The 23,453-nt window shown below is 35.7% G+C and overlaps 2 protein-coding genes across 2 annotated transcripts; one reads left to right on the top strand and one right to left on the bottom strand.

The window, feature by feature from the left end:
- Positions 1–820: 820 nt before the first annotated feature.
- Positions 821–1,457, bottom strand: LOC124887174. Its single transcript, XM_047396361.1, has 2 exons — positions 1,076–1,457; positions 821–957 (listed from the first exon to the last, which is right to left on the bottom strand). The coding sequence occupies exons 1-2, from the start codon at positions 1,455–1,457 to the stop codon at positions 821–823; spliced, it is 519 nt and encodes a 172-aa protein (XP_047252317.1).
- Positions 1,458–18,598: 17,141 nt separating this feature from the next.
- On the top strand, positions 18,599–22,665 carry LOC124887175 (disease resistance protein RPS2-like). Its single transcript, XM_047396362.1, has 4 exons — positions 18,599–19,517; positions 19,892–20,566; positions 21,723–22,164; positions 22,281–22,665. Exons 1-2 carry the CDS (start codon positions 18,737–18,739, stop codon positions 20,389–20,391), a joined length of 1,281 nt encoding a protein of 426 aa, XP_047252318.1. The 5' UTR covers positions 18,599–18,736; the 3' UTR covers positions 20,392–20,566; positions 21,723–22,164; positions 22,281–22,665.
- The last annotated feature ends 788 nt before the right edge of the window (positions 22,666–23,453 follow it).

Consider the following 23,453-nt stretch of genomic DNA (forward strand, 5'->3'; position numbering starts at 1 on the left):
TGAGCCATATTTTTTTGTTTCAAAGATAACACCAAGGTCTACAGAATATGTAAAAATCAAGATCATATCCTTTACGGATTTGTACAGATTCATCATTGAAGTCAGCTCAGTTTGAAACGTGAGGGTCTCTTTCTCAGCTTTGAGCGGCTATGGTAGAAACTTCATAACTTGACGCAGACATCTTTGAATTATGAGCCAACTATTTTTTACAAAGATAACACCAAGACCTACAAAATATGTAAAAATCAAGGCCACATCCTTTACGGATTTATCTAGATATACCATCGAAGTCCTCTTTACTTTACTTGTTTCTTCACCTTTGCACATCCGTGGTAAACTAAGCGAAGAAACATCTAATTCATGTGATATCTATGCCACTTCAAAGTATTATTGTCGTGCTCAAGTAATGACACATCCTTTTCCTTTTCTCTTTTTTTAACCCATATGACTGAACTTAGAGAAAAAACATACTCTAAACTGCCTACGTACCTCAAGAGGATTAAGTCATAACGTAGTTCAGGATGATGAGTTACATTTTTTTTTCTTTTTTTTAAGTTATTTTTTTGTATTTTTTAGATTCGTTCACATTTTAGACTCATGCGGGCCAGGAGTGGACATACAGTTTATACTCGTGCCTTAAGGAGGACTACCTTCATGGAAAGTACTGCTTAAGGAACTTACCATTGATGGGACCAACTCTTACACCATCTTGATCGACGATCTTATAATCGCCACTTGAATATGTTTCTTTCACAACATATGGCTCATCCCACTTAGATGTAAACTTGTCACCAATGCGTTTGTTGAGTATTATGGGTTTTCAAACTGCTAAGACCAATTTTCCTACTTGAAATAATTGTGGGCGCACTCTTTTGTTGAAAGATCTAGCAAGTCGAGCTTGATAACACTCCAACTTTTGTTGTGCTTCTAATCTCTTCTCGTCCAATGCCTCTAACTCTGCCAAACAAAGTTGAGCATTACTTTCAGTTGTAAGACCTTCTTGGATCGCCATTCGTAGCGATGGAATTTTTTGTTCTAGTGGAAGGACTGCTTCTATGCCATAACCAACGAATACGGAGTCGCTTGGGTAGCAGTTCTACAGGTCGTACGATATGCCCACAAAGCTTCACCGATCCTCTCATACCAGTTCTTTTATTTTTTGCAACCACTTTCTTCAAGAGGTTACCAAGTGTTTTATTAAAAGCTTCGGCAAGACCATTGGCAGGCGCATTGTACAATGAAGACTTATGCTGCTTAAAATTAAACTTCTTGCATAAAGTACTCATGAGCTTATTATTGAAGGGAGTTCCATTATCAATAACTATACATCTTGGTATGCCACACCTAAAGATGATGTTCGACTTGATAAAATCAACAACATTTTTCTTTTTTAACTCTTTTAGCGGCACGGCTTCAGCCCATTTCGAGAAATAATCGGTAGTAGCTAAAATGTACATCTGCCCTTTTGATGACTTTGGGAGAGGCCCAACAACATCAAGTCCCCACGCATCAAAAGATCATGATGCTATAGTTGGGTGAAGATGCTCTGAAGCTTGATGTATATAATTAGCATGAAATTGACATGCTTGATACCTTTTGGCATGCTCTAGAAAGTCCATCACCATTGTTGGCTAGTAGTAGCCCATCCTTTTGATGCGAAAATGAAGTTTAGGCCCTGATTGGTGTGCTCCATATATGCCAGAATATGCTTCCTCCATTTTTTGCTGAGCTTCTTCTTTGTTAAGACACCGCAAGAGTAACCCCTCGTAAGAATGACGAAATAAAATCCCCTCATGGAAGATGAATCATGGTGCCCTTCTCCTAATGTCTGCTCTTTTCTGCGGCTCCTCGGGCAGCCTTCCATGTTCAAGATACTCAATTAGTGGTTTTCTCCAATCTTCTTCTTCAACAACTCGAACAGATGTATGGAGGATTTCATCTAATTGAAGATTAAGGCAACCAGAAATAACCCGCCGATGACTTACTTGCACTTTTTTGACTTATTTTCTCTAAGTGCCATTGTCGTAGCTAAGTTTTCCAGAGCATCTGCTATGTAATTTTCTTATCTTGGGACGTGTTTTAAGAATACTTGATCAAACCTTTCAAGCAAATGAGTAGTGTATCGATGATATGGTATAAGATCTTTCTTTTTCTCCTCGTAACTGCCTAAGAGTTGATTTATGATCAACTTAAAGTCACCATAGATATCCAATTGTGGAATCTTCATATCTGATGCCATTTCAAGTCCAATAATTAAAGCTTGGTACTCTGCAGCATTATTGGAACATGTTTCACCCAAAATAAATGAAAATGGCAAGATTAGTTTTTCTGGTGATATCAACATGATGCCTGCCCCTGCACAATCTTGACTTGTTGATCTATCGAAGAGCATTGTCCATGTCGGCATTTCTTCAGTAAATAATACATCTTCATCAGGAAACTCATCCGAAATCTCCCATTCTGCCAGTAGGGGGTGATCAGCAAGGAAATTAGCAAGTGCTTGCCCTTTTACAGCCTTTTGAGGCATGTAGATGATCTCATATTGGTTAAACAATATAAACCATCTAGTTAGACGTCCTGACAGTACTGGCCGAGGCATCACAAACTTTACAGGATCAGCTCAGAAAATTAGCTTGATGGTGTATACTTCAAAATAATGTCTTAATTTATTTATCGCATAAAACAAAGCCAAACATATCTTTTCGATGGGTGTATAATTTAACTCAGCTCCTATCAAAGTTTGACTTAGATAGTACAATGCTTATTCTCTCTTAGCTTCATTATCTTGAGCCAAAAGTGCTCCAAGTGATCACTCTTGTGATGTACTGTAGAGTATCAATGGCCTATCGGGAGTTGGTGCCCTCAATACAGGTGGATTCAACAAGTATCTTTTGATGTTTTCGAAAGCATTTCGACATGATTGATCCCAGTGGAAAGGGGCATCTTTCTTCATTAGATGGCTGAAGGGTTGACATCGTTCGTCCAAGTTAGAGATGAACCTCCGAATGAATGCCAAATTTCCTTACAGACTATGGAGGTCTCTCTAGTTCCTTGGCTCCAACATTTTCTGAATGGCATTAATATTCATGGGATCAACTTTAATTCTGTGGTGACGTGTAATAAAGTCAAGAAACTTTCCCGAAGTAACTTCAAATGCACATTTGAGTGGATTCATTTTCAAGTCAAATTTTCTTAACCTCTCAAAAACAACGCGAAGATCATCAAGATAGTCGTCTCATCAAGATAGTCGTCCCTACACTTTGTCTTCACCACCAAGTTGTCGCGTAGCATTCCACCCTCTTATGTAATATGTCATCAAAAATATTTTGCATTGCACGTTTGTAGGTGGCACCCATATTCTATAGACCAAAAGGCATCACCTTGTAGCAGTAAATCCCTTTTGGAGTTTGGAAAGCAGTGCACTCTTTGTCTCTTGGGGACATTCTGATTTGGTTATATCCGAAAGACCCATCCATAAATGGCATAGCTTCATGTCCAGTCGTCGCATCAACCATGAGCTCTATGATTAGTATCGAAAAATCATCCTTCGAACACGCCTTGTTCAAGTCTCAAAAATCAATGCACACACCTATTTGTCCATTCTTCTTTTTTATAGGTATAATATTTAAGATCCATGATGGGTATTTCACCTCTCGAATAAATTTGGCTTTGATGAGCTGATTGACCTCTACTTCAATTTATGTTACTAACTCAGGGCGAAACACTCGTTGTGACTGCTTTACAGGACGTGCCCCCTTTTTTATCCCTAAATGGTGAATAGCTACCTTAGGACAAGGCCAGACATTTCTTTGTATAACCAGGCAAAGACATCTTTGTACTCGACTAATAACTTAAAGTAGTCCCTCTCTTCTTGCGTTGTAAGAAGTGTACTAACAAAGGTTGGGCGCGGATTCACCAATGTACCTAGGTTTATCTCCTTGAGTTCATCTACAGTCGATTGTACTCCATCCTCTAGTTGAGGGGGTGTTTCTTGAATATCATCATCCATTTCATCATGGCACAGATTATCCTCCATCGTTACATGATATGATGCGTTGGCTTCTTCTGGATCCTCTTTTGTTTCTCCAAGATGTTGGTTGGTAAAAATAATAGTTCTTTTTCTTACCTTCAGTGGGCCATCTGTGGTAATTGACAAAATAGACTTTCTTTTCATGCGCAATAGGAAAACACTATGAATTTTTTTGTCATCAATGTCCTCAAAGAAATATTATTGTTTGTGGCCCAACAACATCTTTCTAGCTGAGGTCTTTTCTATGGTTCCTAAGCGAAGAAAAACAGAGGCATTCATGATGGTGACACGTCCTTCTACACAGTTAAAAACTCCACTTCCATCTTTGCCTCCTAATCTATCAAATACAGAGACACGAGGTATTGATTTTCCTATGCGATTAAACACTAAGGTCAGTTGTGGTGTTTTCTCATCCTCATCCTTGTTTTCCCCTTCTACTAAGATGTGGTGAGATGAAGTTGTTTCCTTCACCTTCCTAGCTGAAATTCTAAGAGGCTCTAGCAATTTGAATCCTAGCCCAAACTTAGGAGTGGTGACGTAATGTCCTTGCTTTCTCAACTTTATTTGGGATACTGTAAGGCCATGAATTTTTTCACCAGTGACTTTATCCTTGAGCTCTCCTAGTCTTGTCGGATTGGAGAAGTCATAACTTGATTTTTCAAGTAATGTGAAATCTGTTTGATCAAAGTGACCTCTTCTCTTTTCAACTAAGATGTCATTTCTTGAGGACTCAGGAGTAATAGGTTGGAATTGTACGACTGGTACAGTCATACTCTTTTTCATATCTTGCAATATTTTGTGGCTCATTTCTTTTCTTGGATGGAGAACTTATTGAGTATATGCCTCTAGCAAGGGTTTTCCCTCTCTTCGACGCTCACGTGGAATGTAGCAAAATACAAAATGCTCATTATTTGTCTTTACTTTCATGTCTCCTTTAGATAATGGGAACTTAATGGCTATTCCTTTAGTTCTTTCCTTAGACATCTTAGCAACACCCACTTGCACTCTTACTTCTTCTTTTGAATTGGCCCCGTTTGGTTGGAGGGTGTTGGTTTCTTCACATCTAACTCACAAGTGTCCAAGTAGAATTTTGCATCTACAAAGTACGACTTTGTTTCTGTGAAATGATGAATATCTGCATCAACTTTGACTACCTCACCATCCTTCATATACTTCATGCACTGATGCAAACTAGATGTCACCACTCCATTTTCATGCAACCAGGGGCATCCAAGCAACAAGTTGTATGATGTCTTGGCGTCTATGATGTGAATTAAAATGTTTGATTTCATATTGCCAATGGATAATTCTACGGAGATTTTTCCCATGGCTCCTGCCCTCCTTGATTGAAGCCTTGGATTGGTATATTATTTTTGGACAGTTCATCAATAGAGATTCCAAGCCTTTTGTGCACTGTCCTTGGCATGATATTAACCGCCGAACCATCATCGATCAGTATGCGATCGAGATGTTGTTCTCGAATAGCTCCTACGACAAACAAATATCTGTTATGCAGTTTAGACCCTAACAACAAATCATCATCGGTGAAGGAAATTACAGCAAAACACTGTGCAACTGTTGGCTTAACATGACATTCTTGTGCTATTGTTAGATGATGCTCTTGTTTGCTTTCCTTGGGTTCTTCTATGCTAGAAATTACATGTGTCGTCCTGACTTGGCTATCTTGAAGGAATTTTTTAGAAAAAAATTTATGCAATGTGATAGGCCTTTAGGCCTTCAGGCCTTCAGTAACAAGAAACCACTAGTCCTCTTGTTAGCATTAACTTGACACTTTTTTATGGTCGTAGCTGATCTACATTATGCCCCGTCACTTTCAGCTCAGGAAGTCGTATCCTTGGAACCGCTCGATGTCTTTTTTTATTATGAGAAACAAGAGTCCAACTGTCATCCTCATCATTTTTAGAATTGTCGTCTACCTCTATTGCAACTTCAGAAGTTCTTCTTGGGGCATCAACTTCAACCGACCTGAAGCTCCCAAATTGCAATAAGATGGTGCTTTACATAGTCAGTGGCATGGAGCATTTTTGTTGATCGACAACACTAGCATGATTTGAATCCATGGTTTCATCCATGTCAATGATGATTTTCCCTTCACTTACTAGTGTCATGATTTTCTCCTTCAAAACAAAGTATTTCCCCATCGGGTGGCCAATGACGCGATGAAACTTGTAGTACTTGGGATCATTAACCCTATTAATTTCCTCAGGCCTCTTTGATTCTGGAAGATCAATGTCTTTTTGGGCTAACAATTCATCAAGGATTGTAGGTACGTCTGAATCTAGAAATGGGTAAATTTTTGCATCCAACTCTTTCAAAGTTGGGCGACGTTTTTCCTTCCTCGGCTGTTTCTTGGAGGTTTCATCTTCCTTCACTTTTTGCTTTGTCATGACCTTTACTGAAGTTTCTTTCACCATCATGGATTCTTTAGTATGGATCTTTAGGGTTGTACCCTTCTTGAACTCTTTGTTTTCTTTAGTAAGATCAACAAAAGGAGATGCTTTCCCATGACTTGCGATGCTTAACTCCATGTCATGTTCCCGTGTAGTAAGTTCTTTAAATGTTAATGGTTTGATTAATTGCAGTATATATAGAAGGCCCCAATGCATTCCTTGAGTACACATTTCTACAGCGGATATTTTAGAAAGACGATCTTTACAATCCAAACTCAATGACCTCCAACGATTGATGTAATCCACCATAGGCTCATCTTTTCTTTGATTAGTGCCAGTCAACTCTATTATACTCACAGTTCATCGAGTGCTGTAAAACCGATTGAGAAATTCCTTCTCGAATTGCTCCTAACTATCAATTGACTCATGCTCCAAGTTGATATACCAGTCGAATGCATTCCCTTTTAACAAACGGACAAACTGCTTCACCAGGAGATCGCCGTTTGTTCCAGCATTGCTGCAAGTTTTGACAAAGTGGGCGATGTATTGCCTCGGGTTTCCCTTGCCATCAAATTGCTGCAACTTTGGTGGTTGATAGTTCGTTGGCACGGATAGACAGTCAATTCTCCTTGTGTAAGGCTTGGAGTAATATAGTGAACTTTATGGTTCTCTGCCATATTAAGCCCTAATAGAGTTATTTAGCATGTCTTGCAATGGCTGAACAGACAGAGCTCCAACCGAAGTAGACTATTTCTCTTTTTGAGATTTAGTCTTGCTAGGTGACTCGTTGACACTCTTATTTTGGAGAGTTAAGCCGGGTGGATAAGCAGGGTCGTGGCTCGATTCTCCAGGGGTGAAGGACTCTAACTTGTTCAGCAGTTGAGCAATTTGAAGATTTTTATCCTCAACAGATTTCTTTAAAACTTTAATGGTTTGTTCCATTATTGCAAACTTCTCATCCATATCAGTTGAGTCAGCCATAAGGCATTGACCTTTGTTGAAACTGGAGAATCAGTCAAATCTTCAGATCCACTAAAATTGACGCCAGTCTGAGAGAGTTCATCACATAGCAAGGATGTCAAGTTGCCCCCAGGAGTTGCGATTCCAGCCGCCATAAGAGATTTGCTCTTTTTTGCCTTCTTCAAAGAAGTAAAGTATTCAGATGTGTCCCAACCACTAGTCTTCAACTTGCGCCGAGTGAGTGAACTAATATGGTTGAGCTCATCAGATGTGGTAGTAGTAGAGTTCTTGCGTGAGACAACTTAGTATTTTCGAAGTCCATAGCAGTAGTTAAATTTGATTTTGCAGGAAGAAGAGATGGAGAGTAGAACCGGTCCCACTGGGCGTGCCAAAATTTGTTCACAACAAATTTTTGTTGTGCGGAAAATTAACTGCAAGCAAAAATAAAAATAAACAAAAATAATAATTTTATTTAAAGTAATTTTATAGGTACAATTCCATTATTCTCTCGATTCTTCTCTCCTAAGTTTTTTCATAATACGAGGGCCTTTGTAGCGTAATTATTGAACTTCCAAATGATTTAAGCCTCCCAGAAATTTGTTTGGATCTCTAAGAAATTTTTGAAAGAACTTCATCTTATCGAGTTGACCTCCGGGCAGAACTTCGTTAGTCGATTCGTTGAAGAGTTGTGTAGTCAATGTAGAAGCGTCCTCCAATGCTTCCAGAATAACCTCAGAAAATTGTGTAACCCTCTTATTTATAGTTGTAGAGGGTAGGCAGTCCAAGTGTAAATAACCTCTTTTGCCTCATTTTGATTGGTCCATTCAATTTTCAAGCTTATCACAAATGTTACGTGACAAGGTTGCTTGTAATTGGCCAAAAACATGTCATTTGGGACACTTGGTGATGTTTTATTGGCTCTTGAACTTGACTTGGATTGCCACATCATTTGATGTGTATGGTCTTACTTCATTGGTCTTTAATTTAACTGGGATGCCACATCACTTGACAGGTGGCATAAATTTGGGCCTCAAGGTGAGATGAACCTTGAAGTCCTTGATGAGGAATAAAATGGACTTATTAGTTTTATAGCCCAAAATTATTTATATGAATTTGACCCAATAAATTTTACGTGTCTACAGATAGTTGGCAAGACATCCATGTTAGAATATGCACAGCGAAAGAAATAATTCTACAGGATCAATAACTTACATAATATCTAGATAACTCAACTAAACGAGAATCAAAAAACTTACCTCTTGAAGCTTTCACAAAACTCGTTCAACGCTTGCTTTCCAGGACTGTGATCTTCTACCAAAATTGAATTAACATTTTTCAATCAACACTTGAGTGGTAAATGATTATTTTTCAAAAAAGAAGATCTTGAATCAAAAAATCAGCCCTTATTTATTCCCAATCTTTAATGAAAAGGGAAGATAAAGGGGGCAAAAAGTTTTTGCCCTTATTGCTGCAATTATGCCAGTAACGTTTTTGCCTTTATTACGGGTTTAATACCCAAAACGTTTTTGGCCTTAATGTAGTCATTAAACCTGTTTTTTTAATTCATTCTTTCCTTATTAATAGAAGACCAGTAATTAAAACAAAATCACTTCTTCTATAAAGTTTTTCCTTTCTTTTCCAAAATGATTAATTAATCTGGTATGGTAGGGACCGCAGATTTATTAAGTGAGGCTTTCAATTATGACATTAATTCGGTGATGAAAGGATTATCATATCATAATAAAATATAAATTATTCCACTAAAAATCTGTAATTGCACTCCTCGATTCAAAATCTACCATTACATCTTATTTAACTCCCCATGTTAGAATTACTGACACCAATGAATTAAATTAAATTCTCTGAAAAAATTCAATTCATTGAATAATTTAATCCTTTATTTATAATGCTTAACTTATTTCACATGACGGATACAAAATTCAGTCTTCTATCTCAAGTCCAAGATATGGTTCTATCAACTCATTAATATTTCAATAAGTGATTCGTCATCATCCAACCTATCAGGAATATATTGACTCACAAAAGAGTCTCATCTTTTAATAGATTAAAACGACAAAACAAACTACATATATCATAATAATCATATCAAGATTAAGAGTATAAGTACATGTAATGGACTAGAGAAATCGTTTATTAATATTCAAAACATAAACGAATATCTCTAATTGGTCCGTTTAATACATATGAAATGTACTAGCATAAGAAGGTGGAATATTACCACTCCCATAATTAAGATCAAATTATATTTAATCTTGTGCTACAATCATCAAGATGTTTGTCCTATCTCATCTTTGATTGTGAACGTTAATTTATTACTTATAAGAACCGACAATTTTAATCTTCCGTGCATGAGTTAAAATACTCCATACACAAAATTATCTACTATATAAGCGAAGGACACACATGTTAACACAATGATCTATTCAAATAAAGATTTTATTAATATAATAAATGGTCTTTGCATGGGATGAAAATATAATACAATAACACAGATTACATGGTTAATAGTATATCCTAACAATCTCTCACTTAGACTCATAACCATGAATGCACAACTTTAACACATATTTTTTCCACATGCTTATCAAAAACCTTCTGAGTTAATCCCTTTGTAAATTGGTCCGCCAAATTGTTATTCGACTTAATCTTCAAAACTCTCACATCACCTCTTTGAGTTATATCCCGAATTAAGTGATATTTTCTCTCAATTTTCTTACTTCTTTTATGGCTTTGTGGTTCTTTCGAGTTTGCAACTGCACCACTATTATCACAATAAAGTGGTAGTGGTGTTTGAACCGAAGGAACAAGTCCAAGCTCTTTCAGAAAGTTACCGAGCCAAACAGCTTCTTTAGCCACCTCAGAGGCAGCTACATATTCGGCTTCCATGGTGGAATCAGCAACACATGATTATTTGATACTCCTCCAAACAATGGCTCCAACTCCTAAAGTAAACACATATCCTGAGGTAGATTTTCTAGAATCTTTATCCGACTGAAAATCTGAATCAGTATACCCAATAGGTACAAGATCCTCAGAGTGAAAGACAAGCATGTAATACCTAGTCCTTTTAAGGTACTTGATTATATGCTTAACCGCAGTCCAATGTTCTTGCCTAGGATTATACTGAAATCTACTAACCATGCCAACAGCAAAGCAGATATCTGGTCTAGTGCACAACATAGTATACATGAGGATCCCTACGGCAGAAGCATAAGGAACCCCCTGCATTCTCTCTATCTCATCGGTCGTTTTAAGCAACTGGTTTTTTGATAGAGTAATTCTATGCCTAAAAGGAAGGAATCCCTTTTTAGAATTTTGCATGCTAAATCTTGCAAGAATAGTATCAATATAAAGTGCTTGAGATAAGCCTAATATCCTTTGTTTACGATCTCACATAAGCATGATCCCAAGGATATGAGCCGCTTCTCTCAAGTCTTTCATATCAAAATGTGAGAACAGCCACTCCTTAACAGAATTCAACATGCTCACATTATTTTCTATGAGCAAAATGTCATCTACGTACAGAATCAAAAATGCTACTTTGTCTCTATCCTATTTTTTATAAACACATGACTCATTTTCACATTAATTAAAACCAAAAGTCTTAATCGAATTATCAAAACAAGTATTCCATGCTCTAGATGCTTGTTTCAAACCATAAATGGATTTCTTAAGTTTACAAAACTTATGTTCATTACCACTTTCCATAAAACCTTCTGGTTGTGCCATATAAATGCACTCGTCAATACTTCTATTTAGGAAAGCCGTCTTGACAACCATTTTCCAAATCTCATAATCATAATAAGCAGCAATGGATAAGAGAATCCTAATGGATTTAAGCATAGCTACCGGTGAAAAATTTTCCTCATAATTAATTTCTTCATTTTGAGTAAACCCTTTCGCAACAAGCCTAGCCTTAAAAGTTTACACTTTTTCATCCACTCCTCTCTTTTGCTTATAGATCCATCTACATGCAATGGGTTTGAATCCCGTAGGTGGCTCTACAAGTTCCCAGACTTGATTCGAATAAATAGACTCCATTTCAAATTTCATAGAGGCAATCCACATTTTAGCATCTTTATCATGTAGTGTTTCGGCGTAATTAAGAGGTTCCATATTAGGCTCCTCAGGAATTCTATCATACGATTCTCCCAAGGGCACAAACCGTAAAGGTTTTCTAATAATTATCCCACTACAATGACTATTCACTATAAGATCTGCTACATTTGAAACTAAATTTTGAACACCCTCAATGTCTTCCTGTACTATGACAGGTTCCTCGATATTATCCTGAACATTTTCCTCCACAATTGCAGGCTGCTCGACGTTACTCCCACTACTTTGAGGTAGTGTAGTGTCAAGTTTTTTCTCTTGTGCAATCTCTTGTCTATTGACATTTCTCCCACTACGTGGATGCAGTGGTATATCAATAACAAATTTCAAAAATTGTTCTTGTGTTTCATTATTCGTTATTCTATTGCCCAATTCCTGTAAAACAATTTTACTTCTAGGAACGTGGTTCATTAAATAATCCTCTTCAAGAAATCTAGCATTTGTCAAAACAATTGCCATCTGTTCCTTAGGACAATAAAATAAACCCCCTTTCGTCCCTTTTTGGATATCCAATAAAAATGCACACTTCTGTCCTAGATTCTAATTTATCAGTTTTTCTTTTTAGCACATGTGTTGGACAACCCCAAACCTGAATATGCCGTAGAATAGGCTTGCGCCCACTCCACAATTCAGATGGGGTTAAAGGTACTAATTTTGTAGGAACCAAGTTCAGAATGTAATTTGCAGTTTCTAATGCATAACCCCAAAAAGAAAAGGGCAAATCTGAATAACTTAACATTGATCTAACTATTTCCATAAGAGTTCTATTTCGGCTTTCTGCCACACCATTTTGTTGTGGTGTTCCTGGAGAAGAATATTGAGATGTAATTCCTAATTCTGATAAGTATTTAATGAATTTTGCGAAAAGGTATTCATCACCACGATCAAATCATAATGTATGGATATGCTTGTTATGTCGCTTTTCTATTTCCATCTTAAATTCTTTGAATTTTCAAAGCATTCAGATTTACGATGCAACAAATAAATGTATCTATATTTTGAGTAATCGTCTATGAAAGTCACAAAATACTTAAAACCACCTCTTGCTTGTATATTCATAGACCACACAAATCAGTATGAATTAATTCTAACTTATTTCCGGCTCTATTTTCTTTGGAAGGAAAATGTCTCTTAGTTATTTTACCTTCTAAACAGGATTCACAAGTTGGAAGTGCCTCCACTTTCAATGAACTCAAAGGTCTATCAGAAACCAACCATGAGATCCTATTTAAGTTAATATGACCTAGACGTAAGTTCCATAAGTATGTTTCACTCAATTCCAAAATACGTTTTCTTTTATGTGATTGATCAACATTATTAAGTTCTATTTTTTGTAGCATATCATGGGAAACTTCAAATACAAACAAATCATGTATTCTAGGAGCAGAAATAATAAAATGCTTATTAAACTTAATAATTGCACAATTATTAGCAAAATAAATATTGTAACCAGCATCCATTATTCTTGAAACTGAAAGCAAATTCCTTCTTATAGAAGGTACGTAAAGAACATTCTTCAAAGTCAAAACTCTAGAACTACCAAATGAAATAGAAATATTTTCTATAGCTAGGGCTAGTGCTGGTTTCCCATATGCTTGAAACACGTTAAGTTCATTTTCACTTAGGCGTCGTGTTTCCTGAAACCCCTGCAAGGATGTCCAGATATGATTACTTTCTCCCGAATCTATAGCCCAAAATTGGGTAGAAACAGTCGCTAAAAATGCTTCAACGGCATATGAAAAAGATGTACCTTGTTTCTGCATCTTAGCTATGTAGTCGGGACACTGTTTCTTATAATGACCAGGTTGCTTGCAATGATAGCATTTGCCTTTAAGCTTAGCCACACCACCATTAGCACTTGAAACCTTATGAGGCTTCTTCTTTTTCTTTTTGCCTTTCGGCTTAGAAGTCGAAGACAAAGGTTCGTCAACCATCAATACTGCAGGAAAAGCTTGTTGCTTAATGATAGATTCTGTCGCTTGCAGTTCATTTAACAGTTTCATAAGAGATAAGTCTATCTTATTCATGTTATAATTCAAGCGAAACTGCTGAAAACTATCTGGCAGAGTCTGTAGGACCATCTCAACCTGAGACTCCTTATCAATAACCGCACCAAGAATTTTCAGCTCGTTCAATAGACTCATCATTTTAAGAACATGTTCTCTTACCGAAGTTCCTTCAACCATTTTTGTGGTCAAAAGAGCTTTCATGGCCGTCTGCTTTGCAGCACGATTTTGCTCACCAAACATCTCTTTGAGAGATTCAAGCATATCATAAGCAGTAGTCATGGACTGATGTTGATGCTACAACATATTTGCCACAGAGGCAAGAATGTAGCATCTTTCCATCTCGTCAACCTTGATCCACTTATCGTAGGCTTTAATCTCGTCATCAGTGGGTTCATTTGACTTAAAAGGACATTCCTCAACCAGCACAAATTTAAAGCCTTCATCAGTAAGAATAATATCCAAATTATGTTTCCAGTCCACATAGTTAGGACCTTCTAATTTATTTTGATTCAGGATAGAAGTTAAGGGATTGAATGAAGACATGGTTAATTTGTTATATAATCAAATTAAAATAGATCATTAGACATGCTGCAGAATAATAAAATTCTTCAAAACCACATCACAGATATAACCATGCACATAAACAGTTAGAATCGTTAGGAAAACTTAACCACTTAAGCAAATATACATGTAATGTTAGATAATTTTTCTCTTAAATGAAACAGAACCAACTCAGTTGGAGAGTCAACTGTTGATTTAAGTTAGATAAATATCACGTTTCATAAGTCTCTATACCATTGAACCAACATGTAACTTAGTTGAAAAGTTAATACAAGTCATCAAAAACAAGAGACTATAAAACAGTATTACAATATATAAGTTTATCCGATGGGGAAGATGACCGATGTTAACATGTAAACTCATATTATGTACTGTTATTAACCACTGTAAATCATAAGGAATGATCCCTATCACCACTGATTTGCAAAATATAATTTTTTTCAGAATTTTTATTTTTTTCGAAAACATAAAAACGTCCAAAAACTCATCAAAACGACCCTGAATGGCCAAAAAATGGCCTGTCTCACAGTTTACTATGAGTATTGTTCTGTGGGTCGTTTTCAATAAACATACCAAATTTCAGGTCATTCGAAGTTTGTCAAAAAACTGAAGAACTACAAAACCGACCAAATCGGCAATGATTGGCCGAGCTGTTGTGAGGGACAGCAGGGCTTCCTGTACTGATTGGACTTACTGCTACTATTCATACAGTGATTAATGACTATATTTGGTCATAATCGAGACTCATCATATTTTTGCCCTTAATCTACAAATTAATTTTCACAAAACTATGCAAAATTCGTTTTATACTTTCTTGATGATAAACTTAAGTTCTATTGGAACCAATAACATCATCAAAAACATGAAAAATAGCCAGCAACAACATTATGTCAAAAACATGAAAAGCAGCCATCAACAACATGATTTATACAATTATTATTCGAAATATGTATAACAAATCATGTAATTTCTTTTACATTATCTAGCATATGTAAGAAGACTACTGATACCAATTGTTAGAACATGCACAGCGGAAGGAATAATTCTACAGGATCAATAACTTACATAATATCTAGATAACATAACTAAAACGAGAATTAGAAAACTTACCTCTTGAAACTTTCACAAAACTCGTTCAACGCTTTGTTTTTCAGGACTGCGATCTTCTACCAAAATCGAATTAACCTTTTTCAATCAACACTTGAGTGGCAAGTGATTATTTTTCAGAAAATAAGATGGTCTTGAATCAAAAAATGAGCCCTTATTTATTCTCAATCTTTAATGAAAAGGGAAGATAAAGGGGGTAAAACATTTTTGCCCTTATTGCTGCAATTATGCCATTAAACATTTTTGTCTTTATTATGGGTTTAATATCCAAAATATTTTTGGTCTTAATGAAGTCATTAAACCTGTTTTTTTAATTCATTCTTTCCTTATTAATAGAAGACCAGTAATTAAAGCAAAATCACTTCTTCTATAAAGTTTTTCCTTTCTTTTCCAAAATGATTAATTAATCTGGTATGGTAGGGACCGCAGATTTATTAAGTGAGGCTTCCAATTATAATATTAATTTGGTGATGAAAGAATTATCATATCATAATAAATTATAAATTATTCCACTAAAAATCTTTAATTGCACTCCTCGAATTAAAATCCACCATTACATCTTATTTAACTCTCCATGTTAGAATTACCGACACAAATTAATTAAATTAAATTCTCTGAAAAAATTTAATTCATTGAATAATTTAATCCTTTATTTATAATGCTTAACTTATTTCACATGACGGATACAAAATTCACCTGCAAGGTTTTCACGTGAAAACTTATAAGCAACCGTAAAGGGGTGTCTTCTATCTCAAGTCCGAGAGATGGTTCTATCAACTAATTAATATTTCACTAAGTGATTCATCATCATCCAACCTATCAGGAATATATTGACTCACAAAAGAGTCACCATTTAATAGATTAAAATGACAAAACAAACCACGTAGATTATAATAATTATATCAAGATTAAGAGTATAAGTACATGTAATGGACTAGAGAAATCGTTTATTAATATTCAGAACATAAACGAATATCTCTAATTGGTCCGTTCAATACATACGAAATGTACTAGCACAAGAAGGTGGAATATCACCACTCCCATAATTAAGATCAAATTATATTTAATCTTGTGCTACAATCATCAAGATGTTTGTCCTACCTTATCTTTGATTGTGAACGTTAATTTATTACTTATAAGAACCGATAATTTTAATCTTCCGTGCATGAGTTAAAATACTCCATACACAAAATTATCTACTATATAAGCAAAAGACACACATGTTAACACAATGATCTATTCAAATAAAAATTTTATTAATATAATAAACGAAAAAGGGCCTAAAATGCCCTTCAACTATGTAAAATGGTACAAAAATGCCCTTCGTTTACCTATTGGGCCTAAATGTCCTTTCCGTCTACCTATTAGACCTAAAATGTCTTTCTCACCTATCTATTGAGCTAAAATGCCCCTCTTATTTACCTATTGAACCTATTTTACCCTTTTATTTAGGCAAATTATACGAAAAGGTCATCCATTAGTACTTTTTCGATATTACAAAAGTAAAAGTTTTTTTTTCATATAAATCCGTTTTAAAAAAATCAAAAAGCAATAACTAATTATAAATTCACCTTAATTTAAGATATATATTTTCAATCTTCAAATTAAAAGTGAAAAAGATAATCTCTGCTTTCAAAGATTTTTCTCTCTTATATTCAAAATTTAAATATTTTTAAACAAACTAAGTATTCCATTATTTGGTCGTGTATGTTTCATTTTATTTTCATGTATGTTAATCATCTAGTATTATTTCATTATTGTGTATTTTTAATTCTAATGAAATGGGTTAACCATAATTTTTTATGTATAAATATTTATGGAATAAAAAACCATTATGTTGGAAGTACAGACATATCATATATTTTTGTTGTATAAATATAATTAATGTCAAAGTCAGATTATTATTATACTTTTGATATAATTTTTGCACCATTTGATATAATATCAAATGGTGTTTGATATTATATCAAATCGTGCAAATGGTGTTTGATATTATATCAAATAGTGCAAAAATTATATAAAAAAATATCATGAATATTTCTCTCATAAATTATATAAAAAATATAATAATAATCTGACTTTTACATTAATTATATTTATACAACAAAAATAGGTGATATATCTGTACTTCCAACAAAATGAGTTTTATTCCATAAATATTTATCCATAAAAAATTATGGTTACTCCATTACATTAGAATTAAAAATACACAATAATAAAATAATACTAGATGATTAACATACATGAAAATAAAACGAAACATACACGAGCAAATAATGGAATACTTAGTTTATTTAAAAATATATGAATTTTGAATATAAGAGAGAAAAATATTTGAAAGTAAGGATTATCTTTTCTACTTTTAATTTGAAGATTGAAAATATATATCTTAAATTAAGGTGAATTGATAATTAGTTATTGGATTAAATTAAGAATTATAATTATCTTTTTTTATTTCTTAAAATGGCTATATATGAAGAAAAAAACTTTTATTTTTTTAATATCGAAAAAGTACTATTATTTATGTAATTAAGTTTTATAGATGGTTTTTCCATATAATTTGCCTAAGTAAAAGGGCAATAGGTCCAATAGGTAGATGCGAAGGCTATTTTAGACCCTATCGATAGGTGAGAAAGGCATTTTAGGTCCAATAGGTAGACGGAAAGGGCATTTTAAGCCCAATAGGTAGACAAAGGATATTTTTGTACTATTTTACATAGTTAAAGTGCATTTTAGGCCCTTTTCCGTTTATTATATTAATAAAATTTTTATTTGAATAGATCATTGTGTTAATATGTGTGTCCTCTGCTTATATAATAGATAATTTTATGTATGGAGTATTTTAACTCATGGATGAAAGATTAAAATTATTGGTTCTTATAAGTAATAAATTAACGTTCACAATCAAAGATGAGCATCTTGATAATTGTAGAGTCATTTTTTATAGTTGAAGGGCATTTTAGGGATGCATCCTTGTAGCAATCAATAATTGACTTTTGAGAGAGAGCACAATTTTTGATAATGTCATTTTGGTCACAGCATCCAACGATTCAAATGTCCAAAAATTGCAAAAGGATATTGCTAGAGCAGTTGGTTTATCTTTTGATGATGAAGAGAATGAAATGAAAAGATCAGCTCAATTACCTGAAGTGTTGATGCGACGAAGAAGATTTCTCTTAATTATAGATGATATGTCGGAAGCATTTCCTTTGGAGGTTATAGGAATCGACATGACTGCAAGTTGATAATAACTACAAGATCCATGATGGTTTGTCGTGGCATGGAAACAGCGAGAGAGGTCGAAGTTAGTGCGCTTAACGAGGAAGAAGCGTGGCACCTCTTTAAACAAAAGGTCGGTGACGAGGTGCTAGCATCCCCAGGGTTACAAGTTGTTGTCGAATGAGTGTGGTGGTCTCCCACTAGCTGTTGTAACAGTTGGTAGGGCTTTAAGAAGAGAAAATAATCTGACGCAATGGAAAAATGCGTTAAGCCAGCTGAAAAGTGCAACAGGAAGAATAGAGGGAATGGAGAATCGAGTCTTTGCACGTCTGAGATTTAGCTATGAAAGACTGAAGGAAAGCGTGAGTCGGTCATGTTTTCTCTATTGTGCATTGTACCCAGAGGATCATCATATCGAAACTGACGAACAGATTAAGTACTGGACATGGGAAGGCTTGTTGGATAATCTTGGGTACGGAGAATCCAAGATGCTGCAGGGAAAGATGATATTAGATGAACTGAAAAATGCGAGCCTGCTAGAGATTGGATGTCAAGAAGGTAGTTTGAATGAATACGTCAAGATGCATGACTTAATTAGGGATATGGCGATAGCTGTTACAAGGGTGAGTCCGCTGTTTATCATCCGAGCAGGACATGAAATTCGTGACGCACCAGGTGAGAGTGAATGGCTCAAAGGCCTTGAAAGGATCTCATTAATGACAAATGATTTGAGCTCCTTGAGTTTTGAACCGAAATGTCCTCGGCTAACCACCTTGCTATTGCAGTATAATTCATTGTCAAAGGGCATACTTACTTCTTTCTTTAACCATCTAAAGAATCTCACAGTTTTGGACTTATCTTACACGGGCATTGCTAGGTTGCCTGATTCACTTTCTAATCTGGAAAACCTCCATGCTTTGTTTCTACGTAGTTGTTGGAACTTGTGTCACGTGCCAACAATGGAAAGACTCAAGGAGCTGAGAGTTTTAGATCTCTCTTCTACATCAATTGAGTGTATGCCGCTTGGGATGGAAAGCATTTGGATCTCTCCTACACTACAGTATATGGATTTGATATTCAAATTTTAGGAACGTACAGATTTTTGGAGAATCTCTTAACTATCGGTCTGTGGCAACCTCTAATGCTCGGTCGGGATTTTGTTAATGTTGTGGAACGCTGCACCAACTTGACAAACTTTGAAGCCAAGGACTTCAATTATTATGTCTTTTCAGATCACTGGAACACGCTCATGAGTTTCAAATTTTGCATAGGCTATCCTCAATCCTCTAAACTACCGAGAAAAAATAGCGTTGGATTCTTTGGGATTAACATTGTTGAAAGGGAAGCCAGGGATACTTGAGTTGGCCATTCATGAATGTTCTGGCATCTCACATTTACCAATGTTCATTATGAACGCCTCTTCTCACCTAAAATGTTGCAAAATAAAGTATTGCGATGAGATGGAATGGATTATAACTCCCTAATGGGGCACATTTCCCCGTCTAGAGTTATTAGAGATCGAGGGTCTGAGCAGATTGCAGAATTTATGCAAGGGGATTCCACCAGCAGGAACTCTTTCAACCTTAAGGTGTTGAATGTTATTGGTTGTGATAATCTCAAGACTCTGCTTCCACTTGAGTTAGTGCAGCAACTCAAAAACCTTGAAGAGCTCGAGTTGCAAAGCTGTTCGATGCTGGAGGAGATAGTTACAGAAGTGGAAAATGAAGAGGGCATTCAAGAAAACAATGGTGAAGTGGTCCTCCCAAGTTTGCGAAAATTAAGATTAGTTTCTATGCCAAGACTGAGAAGCATATGCAGAGATCCAATGATTTGTGATTCCTTAACGACAATTGAAGTTGTAGATTGTCCAGAGCTGGAAATACTTCCCTTCTTTCTGGAAATAAGGCCGCAATTAGTTGACTCTCTCAAACAGATAAAAGGAAGCAGAAGTTGGTGGTAGACATTAGAATTGAACCACCCTACCGCAACATCCCTCCTTGCTCCAATAGTTAGACCTGAAAGGGAGCAGCATGCATCTGCTGTTGATGAATATATTGGGGTTGACTTTAACACCATACATAGTCACGGTGGCAGCTCTGGAAATTCTTCTTTTGGACCACGATAACACTCTTACTGTAAGTAACAAGCTTGCACTCTCTTTCTTCCTAAGTTGCTCGGACTTTCCAAAAACACTATCTCACCCATGTCAGATCCTCCAAAAATGCACTATTTTTGAAGGATCCGAGATGCACCCGCTGACATTTTTGAGAGTCCAAGAAACATAGCTTACGACTCTTACAGATTTTAAATCGTTTGTTAATCAATATTGATTTGAAATCCCAACTCTTGAATTTTTGGATCGTAATGTTTCCTCAACACTAATAGAATGGATACAAAGCATTGATTAAGTAGGCAAAATATCTGAAAATTTGTATCATGCTTAATGGCTATTCTGGCAGGACCCCCAAAAACCCACGAAAGGGATTCGAATGGAAAGATTTATGCCTTGTTCGATTACAGTTTTATTGTCTGGAATTATTTCCCTACTACAGTGTAACGGTCTCGAGTTTGGAACGTTGGGAAATGTCAACTTAGTTTCCTTCTCACAATAATGCATTTTCTTCTATCTTTTAGGTATAAAGCAGTAGTACACCCCATATTGTATTGAGCTGTACTGTCTGGTTTAGTGGTTTGTGATTGAGATGTAGTATTCTTTGAGTCGCAAGTGTCTTCTTGTTTAACAGCCTTAAACTATGGATTCTCATATTGGAGCCACCACTTTTTTGTTTTTGTTGGGTGGAAGCGGGGTGGGGCTCAGAGCAACTGGAAGTGCTATACTAAGCTGCGAGTCGAGTTGAAAATCCTGCATTCATCTGTCTTTGCTGAATAGTGGCTGTAAGGCCATGAAATACTCCGCAAGTTGCAGTTTGGAATGCTAAAATTTGTGTAGTCCGTGATAGTATCAGCAGAGATTCTTGCTGGGGAATGCTAAATGAAATGACATATAACCAGAATTATGAAAACACTATAGGAGTTCGGCATAGGACGAGATATAAGGATCCATATGATGTCTCAAATAGTAGAAAGCTTTCCATGAAAACATATTGCTGAAATGCTATTTTGGTCCAATTCAAATAGAATTTGGTGTGAAAATGGAGGAGGGATTAGTTAACTTTTTTCTTGCTAACACACAGAAAACCAACATTTACATCCTGTAAGCATAGTTTTTAACGATAAATTGGTCCTAATTAGCAGAGTTTATTTTCATATATCTTCCAATAATCATTTCAGGAGAAAAATCAGTGAAATACCCTTTCTCCAAGTTCAAATCTTGGCAGTATCTCAGCGTGGTTCTGGACACGATCAGCTCCAATTTGGTTTGTCTCCAGCAGAATGCAAGCAGTTCTGGTTGAGTCCTAATCATGAAACAAGGCCTAGAGTTTTGCACATTGAATAGGTCCCACCCTGGTGCATTCTGTGCAGTTGGTCGTACAGCTGAGAGATCTGTAGATAAGATTGGAACATTGTATGTAATTAACAATGGATGAACTCCCACAATTGCTATACCTCTGGCTCAAGACACCACCTTCATCAGGTTCCCCTGGGACATACTCAGGTTGAACCTACCCTGCCCACAGGATGCCCTTCAAGTTGGAACGGTACTATCCCAGCTCCCGCCTGATGGTTTCCCGAGCTTTCCTGGTCAGGTGAGCAGCAGCATTTAGGTAAACAGGTACTGGTTCATTTGCCTTGTTATTGTGAATAGTGCTCATCAATTTGTTAAATGTCAGGTCCATTTTAAGTAGTAGCAAATTTTGTACTGTCCTTGAAACTGGTTTTCAATTTCAGCTACAGCTTTTTGTTCTTTTTTCCGAGCAAGCAGATTCATCAAGTTTAAGCCTACGCCGGTGGATGAATGACAATGTTGTTCATGGCATCAAGGTGGGGATGAGCACCATCATGAGCAGCATATGAAATCATCGTGATTCTGAATATGTTCACGATGATAGCTCCAGGATTGAATTTTGCAGCATGTTCTATGGATTCAAGAGCTATTGTTTTGTCGCGTAATTCAGATGTGCAGAGCTTTCAACATAGCAACATTATATTGATTGTATTACAGTTTTCTTGTCGTTGCACATTTGCAAGACACAGATTCTGACATTACTTCAAGGTACTGTTGAGCTTTATATATGTTCGACTTTTTGAGATGGCATGTTTTATATGCCATGCCTATCTATATCTACTAAAATGTAAAGCTGATACATTTTAAGTGTTTTTTAATCCTCGACTCTATTGATGGATGAAACTTTGGACTTTAAGGGCATTAGTTTTTTTAAAATGCCATACAAGCACCAAGGATATGGTTTAGTGATCAATGAAGTAGTTTGAGAATCTAAGGTCTCAGGTTTAAATCTCAGCAAAGACAAAAAATACTAGGTGATTCTTTCCATCCATCCGAGTCTTGATGAACAAAGTTGCATGATATTTGTTGCGAGTGGGAGATAGCAGATAATCGACATACACTAAAACTGGGTCGGACATCATGAGAAAAAAATTATACAAAAAGCATATAGAGTTCAACATGGAGTGTGTAAGACGATTGTTATACTTCATTTGAATTTCATCAATTTTATGAGTGCTTCAAGAATCTAGTATATCATGCATGTGATTAAATAAAAGTGCAATACAACAAATTAAAAGGACAAAAGTACATGGGCAAGAAATTTTCGTTTTTGAATTACGGTAAAAGGGTAATAATGTTTGAAGCAATAGAATCACCTTCGTTTATTAGTTTAATTTTTTTATTGCACAGTCACCTAGTTGAGTGAACTGACTGTCACTTCTGCTAAACTGATTGAAATATACCTAAACTGTTTATTAATTTAAATTTGTTTTACCCGTATCGTTGCATGGATATAGAACTTAAAAAAAAACTACTGGTTTTGTTTGAGAAGAGTGTTTCAAGATTATAAGAAAAATTTTGTATTAAAATAAAAATGCTTATAAGACGAAAAGTCA

Source organism: Capsicum annuum, chromosome 9 (genome assembly GCF_002878395.1).
Source record: "Capsicum annuum cultivar UCD-10X-F1 chromosome 9, UCD10Xv1.1, whole genome shotgun sequence".
In the NCBI taxonomy this organism is placed as follows: Eukaryota; Viridiplantae; Streptophyta; class Magnoliopsida; order Solanales; family Solanaceae; genus Capsicum; species Capsicum annuum.